The following is a 14372-nucleotide window of genomic DNA, read 5'->3' on the forward strand; positions in this document are numbered from 1 at the left end:
GCTGCATAGGGGTGTCACCTGGGCTAGGGGTGTCACCTGGGCTAGGGGTGTCACCTGGGCTAGGGGTGTCACCTGGGCTAGGGGTGTCACCTGGGCTAGGGGTGTCACCTGGGCTAGGGGTGCTTGTAGCAACCCACAGTCTGCTCATCAGCCATTGTCTGTTGCTCAGTGACCCAACCTTTCCAACAAGCCTTGATTCCATTGTAGAGAATATTAACCAGTTGCTGCTATTACAGAACACCCGAGGCAATTAACTTAAAAAAAGAAAACACTTATTTGGGATCATCATGATAGAGTGCCCAGTCTAAGATTGAATGGCCCCATTGCCTTCGGCTTCTCACCAGGTTATCACCTCATGTCAGAAGCACGTGACAAAACAAACTGCTGAGGTCATAAGCCTGGAAATAAAGAGACAGGAAGAACTGGAATCTCATATGTTCCTTGAGGTTGGGCCTCCAGTGGTCTAAGAGTTTCCCACTAGGCCCTACCACTGAAAGTTCCATCACCTCTCAGCTATGCCATCACAGGACCACACATTTAACACATAGATCACAGAGGGACACTCACCCAAACATAGAACCAGGGTATGGAAGGGAGATGCAAACTATCTGTACTTCCACAGGTGAGCGATTCTCCAGAAAAAAAATTAAATTAAATTAAATTTAAATTAAAAAAAGAATATATGACTACAGAATGTTTGACTTCAGCTCCCATGTAGTGATAGGTTTGATTTTAAATGTCCCTCCAAAGAGACAAGTCTGTTGGGAGGTGGCGATCATGAGAGCTGTGACCTCACAATTAAATTCAAAACATAATAGACTATTGGAAAAGAATGAAGCCTGTAAGAGATGAGACCTACTTAGGGGACACAGATCATTAGGGGTATGTCTTTAAGTGGGCTTCTATTCCTGCCCCAACTCCCTTTTTCTTTCCTGGGCTCTGTCAGCTAAGTAGACAACGCCCCTGTGTTGTATTGTTGGACAGAAGGCCTCAACCCGTGGGCCAAGCAGCTGTGGATTGAAACCTCTGAAAGCCGAATCTAAACATGAAGTAAACCTTTCCTCCTGTGAGTGATTTTACCATTGTCTTATCTCAGTGGCAGAAAGCTGACACCCATCTCGAACAAGGAGCAACATCTTCCCATCTCTCCCAACTGGGAAAAGGGAAATAAAAGATGTTCTGGAATGTCCAGGTTGCTTCCACAATTATCAGGAGCATTTGCTAAATGAAGGCAGCGCGTTGTCAGTCTGCTTTTCAGCTGAGGAGAAAATATGCCTTCTCCATCCTGCTGTGGCTGGCAAGCCCTGCTAGCTCGGTTGGACTTGGTGAGCCTTGGCCTCAAGGAGACATGACATAGGCCTTTAGGAGCTGAGCAGAGCACCTAACAAAAGCTATGCTGGGGACACCAGCATCTATGCTGAGGTACACACCTCATTACATGAATGGAAAAGGGTACTCGGGTAGAGCAGCTGCTTGGTCAGCCACAGCCTTCTGTGCTCCTCTCTGGAGTCTTGTCCATGGCTTCTGCCTCAGATATCCTCAGGCCACTGATGCCAGTTTTCTTAAAATGCCACTTTGGTCAGGTCAATTTTCTACTGCCAACAAGCTTCTTCTCCTGAATGTGGCATCAGTTCCAAGTTCCTCACCATGCTGTTCAATGCCCAGCCCAACTTGTGTCTCCAAATATGGCAATTCCCTTAGCTCCTTTCAACTGTCCTAAACCTTTGGGACAAACAATAGTGACCGTCAGTGTTTTCTGAATCCTTACCTCCAGCCTTTTCCTGCCTTGATTACCCCTCGAAGGCCCTGGGTTCTGACTCGGCCCTCTGTCTACCAAGGCAAGTCTGAGGTGGCCTTTGGGTGTCTGCGTCACCACTAATCTAAGCCTTGGCCAACTCAATTTCCAGCCTCCATATTCAACTCTTACGGAGCACCAGCAGAGGGACATACACAGTTTGCAAGTATAAGAATATAACTCTTAATGTGGCACAGTCAACGTGGAGCTGTGGGACTTAGGGTACACCATCACAGCCTTCAGCTTTCATTGGTTCTACAGACCAGCAGCGTTATCTTAGAGATTGAGGGTAACGTATGAGACATCTGCGGCCGTACATGGCGCACAATAGATGCTCCACAAGTGATGCCTACAGTAGTAATAAACTCCAGAATCTTTGTGGAACACCAGCCTCTCAAAAGGGCTTGGAGTCTTCACTGTATTTACTCCCATGCCTGTCATAGCACTTGGCTCTCTGCTGGTTTCTTAGCAGTGTTTAGGAGGAGATAGTTTCTGAGATCTCCAGGTATGTGTGCTGTAAGTTCTCTTGTTGTTGTTGTTGTTGTTGTTGTTGTTGTTGTTGTTGTTGCTGCTGGTGTTGCTTTAGGTGGATAAACAGAGGTGGTGGGAGCTGAGGCCAGCTCAGCACTCACCTGACCAGATGCTTTCACAGAGCCAAAGGACACCCTTCAACACACCACAGCTTCTGGATAGAGTCAACATGTACCCCCCCCTCCCCTCAGGGAAAGTCTCTAAGAGTGACAGCCTTGATTTAGCAGCTGAAACTCTGCTGAGCTTCTTGAGAGCCCAGACAGCTTGCAAAAGGAACCTCTTGGTTGTCAAAACATAACCCCGGCTTTCCTTGGCAGGAGGTGTCAGCCAATATCTCTTGTTGAACATAGCAAGCTCCTGATAGCTCAGTGCTGATGGATGTGTGGTTAGTAAATAGCACATGAGCCCAAGGGGCTGATGCCAGTGGCAGTTCCAAGTCACTCCTATCTCAAAGCCGGGGACAATTGTCCAATTCCCTTCTACAGATCATGGCCCATATTTTAAAACATAGAAACAGAATGGCTATGTGTCTTTTTGTCTTCCATATCCCCAGTAACAAGTCCTCCTGTACACTCAAAGCTATTTCCATTCCTCCCTCTCTCCCATTTCCTTCCTTCCTCCCTTCCTTCCTTCCTTCCTTCTTTCCTTTCTTGTCTCTCAGACCCACAGCTCCAATGACTCCCTTACCCCACCCATGTGTCTTGTTCCCTGTTGTGACTGGTTCAGGCTATTAGTGAATCCATTATTGAGCTAATTTGATGGCAGCTTTGACTGCAGCTTTCAGGCTTCTTCCTGGAGTTTTATGTTGTAATCTTTAACAACTCACCTTTGCAGGTTTCCCGCATGACTAACAGTTATGTGGTTTCTTTTATTATTCATCTGTTTTATTTTCTGGTATTGAAGGTAGAACCAGGACTTTATTCACTCTAGGCTAGTGTTTATAGCACAGAGACAGATCCGAAGACTGGTCAAATTTATTGATGGGGGCATCTTTTTGTATGATGCAGGAGCAGAGGCAGGAACCATGGAGGGATGCTGCTTACTAGATTGCTCCCAAGTTCATGTTCAGCTACCTTTCTTATGTGGCACAGGCCCATCTGTCACCCCTAGTTAGCTAGACCTTCCTTCACCAGTTAGCAATCAAGAAGATGCCCTTACAGACATGGCCATGGGCCAGTCTGATAGAGACACTTTCTTAGTTGAAGTTCCTGCTTCCCCAGTGTGCCTGGTTGACAACCAAGATCAGCCATTACTCCCAGCATCCTCTTTTGCCTCTTTGCAGTTGCCTTCCACCCTTAATGCCCAAATCGCCACTCTTGGTCCCCCACTGCCTGGACACCACGTGCTCTGAAGCTGCTGTATGGGGCTTCACATTCTACACCCTCAGCACTGCATCTGTGCAGCTATTGGGCAGCCTACTGCCAAGACTGGCTTCCTCTACCCCAAAGCTGAACCTCACATTTCCTGGACTGTTTGATTATCCTTAGTTGTATTTGATTTAGCTAATTCGTACCAGAGTGTGAATAAGTATTAGCCTTCTAATGTGCAATGGGAAGTTGACATCTGTGTCAGCTCCAAGGCCTGGTTATGAATCTGCTCCCTAAAGAGAATCCTCTACCGAGCAATGGTAATGTTTCCTGGCTAATTGTATATATAGCATGCTCCAAAATGACCCGTTAGACATTTTTCTATATGCACCCATGCATTTGCTGTCCAAGCTCTACTGAGTTGGTAGCCAGTGTTCATTCATGTCTTTAGCCCACGTCTCACTAATGTACAGTTTCCACTGTGGAGACATTACTCCTTTGGTTCTGGCCATACTTCCTCATCTCTGAAATACCTTGTTGTAATACATCCCCTTTGTTTCCCACAGCCTGAAGGTCGCCCTGGCCAAGCATCAGATGTCAGAGAGTGTTAATTCACAGAATTAAATAACAAGCAGATAGTTAAGTAGACTTCAACCCAGGCTCCTCCTAGAGAGCAGCCCCTCTCAAAGCTTCAGAGCAAAGGCTCTGTCTAACTCAAGGAGATCACCTCTTAGGCTCTGTCCCAGCGGCCACCAGCTGTTCCTCTCTGAAATCTATTTCCCACTTGCTGAGCCACCGATATAAACACCCCTAATGTGGCTAAGCCAGTGTGGGGATGATAATGTCCGTGTCAAAGAAGAATCAACTCAAAGAAGAGTGTTGTGGGGCTGGAGAGGAGGCTCAAAAGTTAAGAGCATTGGTTGCTCTTCCAAGAAATGTGGGTTCAACTACCAGCACCCACATAGCAGCTCTCTCTCTCTCTCTCTCTCCTTCCCTCCCTCCCTCCTGCACCCTCCACCCACAATTATTTAAGAAGTTTCCACTGAAGAAGGTCACTGAAGACCATCCTCTGGGTGGCCTAGGTGGTATCAAGGGCCAGAAGGTGGGTTCCACACTGTCAGGTTGCAGCCTTCCATAGGGAACTTAAGGAAAACCCTGGATAGGATGTCCAGTGTGACATCATCTCCCTCCTCCTTAAACACAGAGCAAGCTACCCCACAGACAGGTGGATAAATCTGACTTTCACTAAGCGTCAGGAGAAAGCTAGGTCTCTCCAAATGTGTTTTCTGAGTGGGGCAATGCCAGTGCAACGCCCTCTCCACATTGGGACCTAGGACTGGGGATCCATAAAGCTGAACACAGGGAAATCAGAGGAACTGCTCTGGGCATTAGAATCTGATGAAACCCCCAAGAGGCAATTCTGCATGACAGCCAAGCCAAAGTGACAAAAGTGTACAGCTCTCCAGGAGAGACAGATCTGACACTTGTAAAAGGTTATATTTTGAATGGCTATATAAAGACATATAGTAAGATAGATTTTGCCTCAGCCTTCAACACCTAAAACATGCTCAAACTGGTCCCTTTCATAAATGTTGCCAAGGAGTACCACCATTGCTGAGCCTGCTGACCCTCCCTCTGAATTCCCTTTAGCAAGATTGGAGCTTGCACTGTGGCCCTCAGTCTTAAGTCAAGACACTTCTTGGAAGGATCGTGACAGACATAGGTCAGGGGCTCCCTTTAGACCACTGCTGGAATTCTAGAGACTTTGGGGTCTCTAGAAGGTCCCGGTTGACCTAACCCAAACTCCACCTGACCCTTGACCTTCCATTTGGGAATCCATAGGAGGCACTTGATCACTCATTGTCTTGTAGAACTTGCTTGTTTTACACTAACTGCCCCCCTTCTCCCTGAGTTTGGAAGCCTTAGGTGTTCGACATTTGTTCCCAGTGTCCTGCACCACATTGGGAAAGAGCAGGCCCACAACAGAGAGAAAAGATCACTTCACCTCCACCCAAGGACCAAACTCCATTGCAAACCAACCTGCCATTTGCAGAGGCTACTCAGAGCAAAGTGTCCCTTCCCCAAAGAAATTCTACTCCACCCACCCCAAACCAGACAGAGTTGCATCAGACAGAATAATGCAATAGAAACTCTGTGGAGAACTCCTCAGGGGCCTGAAGTTTGAACTTTTTGAACCCCCCTCTGGGACACAGCCTCAGCAGGGCTAACCAAGGAGCTGGGAATTTTAAAGAGAGTCAAGGGTTCTTCTCAAACCCACCGCATGGGTTTTGAGATGGCCGCCTTGCTCGGCTCCCACGGCACAGCACAACTCTGTGTACACCTTAGCAATGCACAAGGCAAAGGTTTCTGCTGTGGGAGTCAGGAGGAAACATCTGGAAATGTAGGCATAACTGAAGCCACTTGATTTCACTTCTTCAAGGTGAAGAATGGGGAAAAACAATGACAGGAAAAAGAAGGGTCTGAGAGGGGAAACTCCTTAGCAGGATCAGCCTAGAAACAGTCTGGACCTCAGGTGGCTTTCCTGATCACTGGGGTGCAAGGCAAGCCACAGTCATGGGCTTGGTGACTGCAGCAACTTCCAGAATCAGAAGAACAGGGGCAGTGAGCCCCTTTGAATAGCCCTGTGCAAGCCTTCTTAGTGGCTGTCCCCTGTCATTGCTGTGTGGGATGGGGGGGGGGGGGGGTGGACCCAGAGACTGGGAAGCCTCATTCAATAATCTTGGTCTTTTTTGTAGCCCTAAGTTAACATATCATCCTCCACACATGCGAAACCATCAGTCTTGCACTCTCACTTTCTCCACTTGCTCCCTAAGCATGCGCAGAACTGTGTGCCCATTCGCTGGACATCTAAAGATGAAGTTCCTTAAAAATGGGCCAAGAGCTTATCAAGCCCCTGGATGAATCTAAGTCCTGAGGGTAGCTCTGCCTGCCTCACTCAATCCTGACTATCTGTTTTGCTTTGCAGGGAAGGCAGAGAGCCCTAGGGGTTACCTCTCAGATCCAATTCCCAGGCCAGTGCCAAATCAAAACCACTAGCTTTTAAGGTGCAGGGGTCAGAGGTGAATCCATGGAGCAGGGCTCTGGCAGGTGCCCTGCTTTTCAGCATACTGAAAATTGTAAATCAATAGGGTCTCTTCCCCATCCCCCCTAAGCTTCAGTGTGCACTGAAAACCAGCAGAGCCAGGCTGCCTGGTCCTCCTGTCTCCCCAGTAGAGCTGCTATTATAAAGACAGTTCTTTAGTAGAAATGACTATGGGTATTCAGACACTGGTTTATTTATCCTGTCTTATTTAAATCCACAATCCTTAGACTTAAATTTAGTGAATCACTAATACGGAGTCCCAGCCACAAACTCCAGGGTTGTCTGGAAATAGGAATGACTGGGCCAGTGGTACCTTCCCTGGTGAGGCTGAACAACCAGCCTGTATTCAGTAGGAACAGCAACAGCAGGAATCCAGACAGCTCAGGAACCCAGAAAGAAATTGCTATGGGATTCTGCCACAAGCCACCCAGTTGAAAGAAGAACAAAGAGGTCCATTCTGAGTTGAGGGATTATGGGAGTAAGCCCACAGTTTGTCCTTTGACTGGAACAATGAAACCTTTCCATACCCACCACCATGAAGACATGGCTTGTAGTGAACAGCCAGGCACTTCCCCTGAGTGACCTTCACCAGACGTGACCCTCGGAAAGGACTTGTCTGTAAGCATCAAGCTTGTTTCTTTGAGCTTCCTTGAACAGTTAACAAGGCAGACTTGGGACTTAAAGTAAAGGAGACAACCTTGAAAAATGCAGAGCTTGGGGCCACAAGAGGATAGCTGCAGGATGGGGCTCATCACCCCTTTCCCTTAACCCCAATTCTAGAGTCTGTGCTGACTGCAATACCGCACACAGCCTAGACACAAACAATCCATCTATCATCCTTCTAAGCCAGTGGTTCTCAACCTTCCTAATGCTTTGACAATTTAATACAGTTCTTCATGTTGTAATGACCCCCCCCACTATAAAATTATTTTGTTTCTAGTTCACAACTGTAATTTTGCTATGGCTATGAATCATAATGTAAATATCTGATATGCAGGACACCTGAGAAGTGACCCACCCTCCAAAAAGGGACCTCCTCCTAGAGGTTGAGAGCCTCTGCTTAAGCTCAGAGAGATCTATCAAAAAGACGGTACTGAACTAACCTGTGACCATGGGGGATCACAGAGACTGAACCCCCAACCAAGGAGCATGCGGACACTGGAATTATGTGTCCTACACATTTGTAGCAGATGTGCAGCTGGTGAGTCCCCTAACAGTCAAGCAGAGGATGTCTCCGACTTGCTTGCCTCCCACTGGATCCCCTTCTCCTAGCTGGGCTACCTGGCTAGGCCTCAGTGGGAGAGGATGCACTTAGTCTTGCTGAGATTTGATGTCCAGGATGGGGTGTTACCCTTCTGAGAAGAAGAGGGAATAACGGGAGAAGGAGAGGAAGGGGGCTGTGATCGGGGTGTAAAGTGAATGAATGAACGAATGAATGAACAAATAAATAAATGGAGGATGAAAGAGGATGCTGGGCTCCCGGAGTTTTCTAGCCCTGTCAGAACATTTGCACTGATGCTCAAACCAGACAGCAAGTGGCAGACTTCACTCATTAACATGTCACACCCTCAGCAGTAGACAAACTAGCACTTGCCTGACGGAGTCACATTTTATTTCCTGGTATCAAAATGAAAGGAATAAATTCTCAAAAGCTTTCTTCCAACACCCTTAAAACGCTTCTGTGAAGAAAGCCACAGAATGTTTAAGGGGAATCAACCCCCCCCCTCCAAAAAAAATCAGATTTTCTGGTCTTCTAGAACATTCTCTACCCTAGACACAAAGCACCAATAGTACACCCCAAAATAATGTGAAGCTCGGGAACACAAACCTAAACAACTTCTTTAGGGGCTCTGTCCCTGAATGTCCCAGGACATGATGACCCCCAACACTTTCATAAGTCAAAGTATATCTTAAGAACACACTCAAATATTCCTCTTGTGCGCGCTGCTGTACAAAATGCACTCAACAGCCATAAAAATAATATTTGCCCATACACAAATATAATCACATGTAAAGTAAATTTGGAACACAGGGATAGGGAGAGCTATGAACTCTCTTGGGATCTGAGCTATTTAAAGTCAATTTCGTTTGAGTTATCCCTCTGCTGGGTATAGAAAACTGGCTATGAATACATCCATCTTACAATGAATGCTCTCCACTTCAACGGCTCCTGCGTCATGGAATGCGATGCTTTTTAAAAATAGGTGACCCTTGGCGTTATGGAAAGAGGAAGAAAACTGGGGAAGGTAGAGAGCAGGAGGGTGGGAAGGGTGAAAAGGGAAAAGCAAGCATTCAGACATCGTAGGTGACCAGGTGGGTTTAAATACTCTGTGGTGTAAAGCAGATGTCCAGGCTCAGGGGCATCCCTGTTTCCCAGTTCCACTGTTGTCAGTTTGCCTCGATCGATCTCTCTTTACAAATCTGTTTCCCGGCTAGTGTCCAGACACAGGGCATATAGGGACCTCCGAAGATCCACGTTGCTCTTGGCCTTGAGGTGACACTTTTCTAGAGGACAGCTTCCCCTTCTGATACTGTCAGAACTCTCCAGGGATCCCCCAGTCTTGCAGAAGGAGGCCTTGCTGCAGCTGACCTTCCGCTGACCCCCTGTGTCCAGCCCAGACTCCCGCCTCTGGTTGCCTGGCTCTTCCTTCAGGACAGCCTGCTCCTCGTGGTCTGTCTCCCGATGATAGAAGTAATTAAAATTGGAGACGATGACAGGCACAGGCAGGGCAATGGTGAGGACCCCAGCTATGGCGCACAGTGAGCCCACAATCTTGCCTCCTACAGTGATGGGCCTCATGTCCCCGTAGCCTACAGTGGTCATTGTGACTACTGCCCACCAGAAGGCGTCTGGGATACTGGAGAAGTGGGACCCATGATTGTCTGCCTCTGCGAAGTAGACAGCGCTGGAGAAGAGGATGACTCCGATGAAGAGGAAGAAGATGAGCAGCCCGAGCTCCCGCATGGATGCTTGCAACGTCTTACCCAGGATCTGCAGCCCCTTAGAGTGGCGGGAGAGCTTGAAGATTCGGAACACCCGGACCAGGCGGATCACCCTGAGGATGGCTAGGGACATGGCCTGCTGTCCATTCTGACCACCTCCCCCTGGTTGTTGTTCTGCCAGCTCAGTGCCCAGAGTGATAAAGTAGGGGAAGATGGCCACAATATCAATGATGTTCATAATATTTCGAGAGAATTCTGCCTTGCTGGGGCAGGCAAAGAAGCGCACAAGCAACTCAAAGGTGAACCAGATCACACATGTGGTCTCCACGATGAAGAATGGGTCAGCCAGTGTCCTTGGCAGGAGCGGAGCCACTGTGGGGCCAGAGGAAAGAGCTCCAGAGCCGCTGCCATTGGCCCCTGGGGCAGGGGCTGGAGGCTGCGGTGCCACTGGGGGGTGGCGTAGCAGCTCCCGTTCATCCCTGAACTCAGGCAGCGTCTCCAAGCAGAAGGTGATGATAGAAATGAGAATGACCAAGACCGACACGATGGCGATGGCTCTTGCTGACCCAGAGCTTTCTGGGTATTCAAAGATAAGCCACACCTGGCGCTGGAACTCGTTGCGGGGCAGAGGCTTCTCCTCTTCCTTAATGAAGCCCTCATCCTCCCGGAAACGCTCCATGGCCTCGTCCCCCAGCTGGTAAAAGCGGATCTCATCTGCAAACACATCCAGGGAGACATTGACCGGCCTGCGCAGGCGGCCCCCAGACTGGTAATAGTACAAAATGCCATCGAAGCTGGGCCGGTTGCGGTCAAAGAAGTATTCATTTCTCAAGGGGTCGAAGTAGCGCAGGCGCTTGGCTGGGTCCCCCAGGAGGGTGTTGGGAAACTGCGCCAGGGTGCCCAGCTGCGTCTCGAAGCGCAAACCCGAGATGTTTATGAGGACCCGCTGGTGATGGAGTGACCCTGAGTCTTGAGGAGCCTGGTCCTCCTCCACTGTGCCCAGGTCAGGGTCGCCTTCTCCCTCCTCATCCTCAGCAGATGGCCTTCTAGGCTGTGCCAGCTCCTGAGGCATAGGGGGCAAAGGCCGCCCACCCTGGCCCGCATCCTCGTGCGTGGCGCACTCCCTGGTTGATGTTTCTTTGGACGGATTACTGAGTCCAGCCGTCGGAGAGCACCCACACTCTCCCCTGGGGGTCTGCACACAACTTGCCCCTGCCTCCCCTCCTCCTCTGAGGGTCATGGCACTGCCGTTCTCCAGGGGCACCAGGGAAATCTCCATGGCCCGGGGGCAGGGGGCATGCTGCGCCCCAGACAACCGGTTCCCACACCCCCAACTCACGCTGTGGGCCTCGTGTGGGTCTCCTCTCCAACCGAGGGGCCCCCGCTGGCTCTAGGCTGGCTGAGGTAGCTGGACCGATCCCCTTGGCTGGTCCTGACGTCAAGAAGCTGCTGCCCCTGCTCCCTGCCTCTCTCTCCCTCTCAGTGTTCTGGCAGCTGGTTACCAGGCAGCGGAAAAACCTCCTTCCAGCAGATGCAACCTCCAGCAGCCCCTCTCTGGCTGAGCTCCCCGGCCTCCGCCCTCTGTGGCTCCCTCCTCTCCTCCTCCCCCCTCCCGTTTCTCCTCTGGGGACGGGAGTCAGAGAGTGTCTCTCTGGAGGGTTCAGCTGGGGCCCCTGCAGCAAGGACAGGAAGGGGAGGAGGAAAAGAGTGCGAGGAGCGAGGAACAGGTTGTACCAGGAGCGCTGAAAACTCCCAAGGCAACAGGATGAGAATAGCTTCAGGATCTCGGATCACCTGGAAATGCACTGAAAGCCAGGGGACGCCAGAGGGCGGGAACTGCTTTAGATGGAAGGAAAACGCTTTTAACTAAGTTCCAGTATGAGAGAGTGAAGAAGAGAGTGCTCTGGATGTTTTTCTTTTAGAGCAGTGCTTCTCAACCTTCCGAATGCTGCGTGTGACCTTTAATACAGTAGCTCGTGTGGTGGTGACCCCCCGCAACAGTAAAATTAGTCTTGTTGCTACTTCATAACTGTGATTTTGCTTTTGTTATCGTAACGTAAATGGAATTTGCTACTGAAGTGTAATGTAAATATTTTTGGAAATAGAGGTTTGCCAAAAGGATTGTGAGCTGCAGGTTGAGAACCACTGCTTTAGAGATTAATAGACTCTCTCTTTGGGAAAAATTAGACTGCAGGGAGTGGTGAACTCTCTCTCTCTCTCTCTCTCTCTCTCTCTCTCTCTCTCTCTCTCTCTCTGTGTGTGTGTGTGTGTGTGTGTGTGTGTGTGTGTGTGTGTGTGTCTGTACGCACAACACTCACACACATACATGAGCACGTGCAACTCTTTCAATCTATCTACATACTAATTGAAAGGCAGGAGACTGAGATTTCACAGCAAACCCTTAAGCCTGTTTTTCATCATCCAGACCTTGGTGATCTGATCTGCTAGTATGGACCCAGGGGGAGCCTCATCAAGAGAGAAGCTGTCTGATCTCCTGACTCTGCGTTCTTCACCATCTCTCCAACCTCCTCACCTAATCCTCTTTCAGAAAAAAATGCACAATGAGAAAAGAGAGGGCAATAAATCCTGGTGGAGAGTAGTTGTGCATGGGGAAGCTCTAAGCTAGTGACTGCATAGAGACCTGTGTAAAGAGAAGCAGGCAGAGGCCTGTGAGAGGGACTTGTTTGCTGCTGGTATGTCCAGGTCATTCTTGACTTGTGTGTTTCTGCATCTGGGTACTTTGTACAAAGTAAGTACCACTACTACCTTCAGTATACAAAGAAACTCAGGCGCAGATAGATTGACTACATTGTATATGGCCACAGAACTAGAAAGTATCAACGCTGGAATTCAAACTCAAGTTGCTGGGGTTGGGGAGCTTGCTTCTTTCTCCCCTCCCCATATCTGGCCTGAGAGCACTCTTCCACTGCAGGAGGCAGAAGAGTGAGTAAGATAAAGATAGATTCCTAGGCTGGGACACCAGGAACCCCCTACCCCCTATACTCTGCCCTTGTCTTTAGTTTCTGGGGCTCTCATGGTCCTCAAAAGCCAAGGGGAGGATTTTTCAAGGTCTGTCTGGCCATTTTAGATACAGCTTCCTCTAGATGTTTTTGCTTTTCACATTGCTGGAAAGTTACTGTAATTCTGAGTGTCTGATTATATTGTCTAGTTTCTTTTCCTGCATATTGTTTGAGAGTCTACTCCAGGGATGTCATCACCTATTGTCTGTGAATGAGTTTACAAATACAGGCACTTTGGAAACCTGAGGCAACTGTTTGTGGAAACCGCAAGGGGCACACAAACTTGTGTCTGTGTCGCCGCTGGAAATGCAGAGGATGTGATTTCCTCAGCTTATACGCACAAGAAGGTTGCAGAGAAGCGGGCGTGAGCAGACGTTTGGCCTCATGTGACTTTGTGTATATGGTGTTTGCAGATATGCAAGGATGAGGATTGAGTGTGGATGTGACAGGTGACATGAGGAGGTGTCAGCAGCTAGCCTTACTACCTTGCACTCCCCACTCCACAGTCCTGTGGTTTATTTACTTACTTCTTCATTTATTGAGAAGTTGCGGAGCTAACCTAGGACTTTATACATACTAGGCAAGTTCCCCCCCCACCCCCACTGCCCAAAACCTGCAGCCTCCTCTTCCCAGTGAGTCAGGTGGCTCCCTGCTGGGATCATGGAGCATGAGGTCAGAGATTTATGGCCCTATATCTTGTCATGGAATGGTGCATCTTGTGCATAAGAAGGTGATATTGATTCATATGGGCCACCCTTGAGCTCCCCAGGGGGAGAGTTCTCTAGGGTGTGTCTTCCTGGGACCTTTGAGAAGACTATTCCTGGCAGAATAAGAAGAAAGAACATAAACACATTAGTCAGGCCTCCTTCATTCTAATTTGGTTTCTTAGACACTTAGACACTCCCCCAGATTTCCTGCTGAGTTGCCTCAGGTGTCACATGTGGCAGCCACCCAGGCAAGCTGCTGAGACCTCCCTTCAGGAGAGACCCTTGGTTTTAGCTGACTGAAAGGGGAGTTAGCTGACATTCTCTAGTCAGGTGTATCCCCAGCCTCTATCTCTGCCTTAGCTTTTCTGTAAAGTCCAATTTCCTCCAGGGCAGGCTTCTGCCCAACAGGATCATTAAGATCTGGCCTCTGCACGCGGAACCTAGAGTTCTGCTAACAGTCATTTCTCTCTAGCACCAAGGAGTTGCCAAGACCTGGCAAGAACAAGACCAGCATTGCACCCTGACTCTTCCTGCCTGAGACAGTCTCACATCTCCTTCCACAAGTGACAGCCCAGAACTGTGGTCTCAAGATTGTTCCTCAGAATGCAGCTTCCTGTCACTTGTTCACCACCACCACTCCCAAGCCCAGGACGCATGACTGCAGTGAGTGTGCTTTTCTTTCCATTTGCGGATCTATAGGAAACACGGGCCTTCATGGCAGTGCAGACTCTGAGGTGTCATGATCTTAGATTGCAACTTTAGACAAAGCTCCTGGGTGGTGCTGATGTATCTGTCTGGAAGTGACGCTTTGAATAGCAACCTCATTCAGATTAGGTCCAAATGATTGACTCTCAAGGAATTATTTGAAGCACTTCATTATTTCCCCAGAATAAAATGTACAGACAGGAAGAAAGGGGGGCAGATTCATAAGCCTGGGCACGAGAACAGAACCAAACAGAGGAGAAG

General features: G+C 48.9%; 1 protein-coding gene across 1 annotated transcript; it reads right to left on the bottom strand.

Annotated features, from left to right (window-relative positions):
• Nucleotides 1–8326: 8326 nt before the first annotated feature.
• Kcna5 (potassium voltage-gated channel subfamily A member 5) lies at nt 8327–11363 on the bottom strand. The gene has a single exon (XM_034512454.2). It carries the CDS (start codon nt 10956–10958, stop codon nt 9150–9152), a length of 1809 nt encoding a protein of 602 aa, XP_034368345.1. The 5' UTR covers nt 10959–11363; the 3' UTR covers nt 8327–9149.
• Nucleotides 11364–14372: the final 3009 nt, after the last annotated feature.

The sequence above is a fragment of the Arvicanthis niloticus genome, chromosome 9 (assembly GCF_011762505.2).
Source record: "Arvicanthis niloticus isolate mArvNil1 chromosome 9, mArvNil1.pat.X, whole genome shotgun sequence".
Taxonomy (NCBI): domain Eukaryota; kingdom Metazoa; phylum Chordata; class Mammalia; order Rodentia; family Muridae; genus Arvicanthis; species Arvicanthis niloticus.

Coding starts and splice junctions, on each gene's coding strand:
- Kcna5 (XM_034512454.2), bottom strand. CDS start 10,958: ATGGAGATTTCCCTGGTGCCCCTGGAGAACGGCAGTGCCATGACCCTC.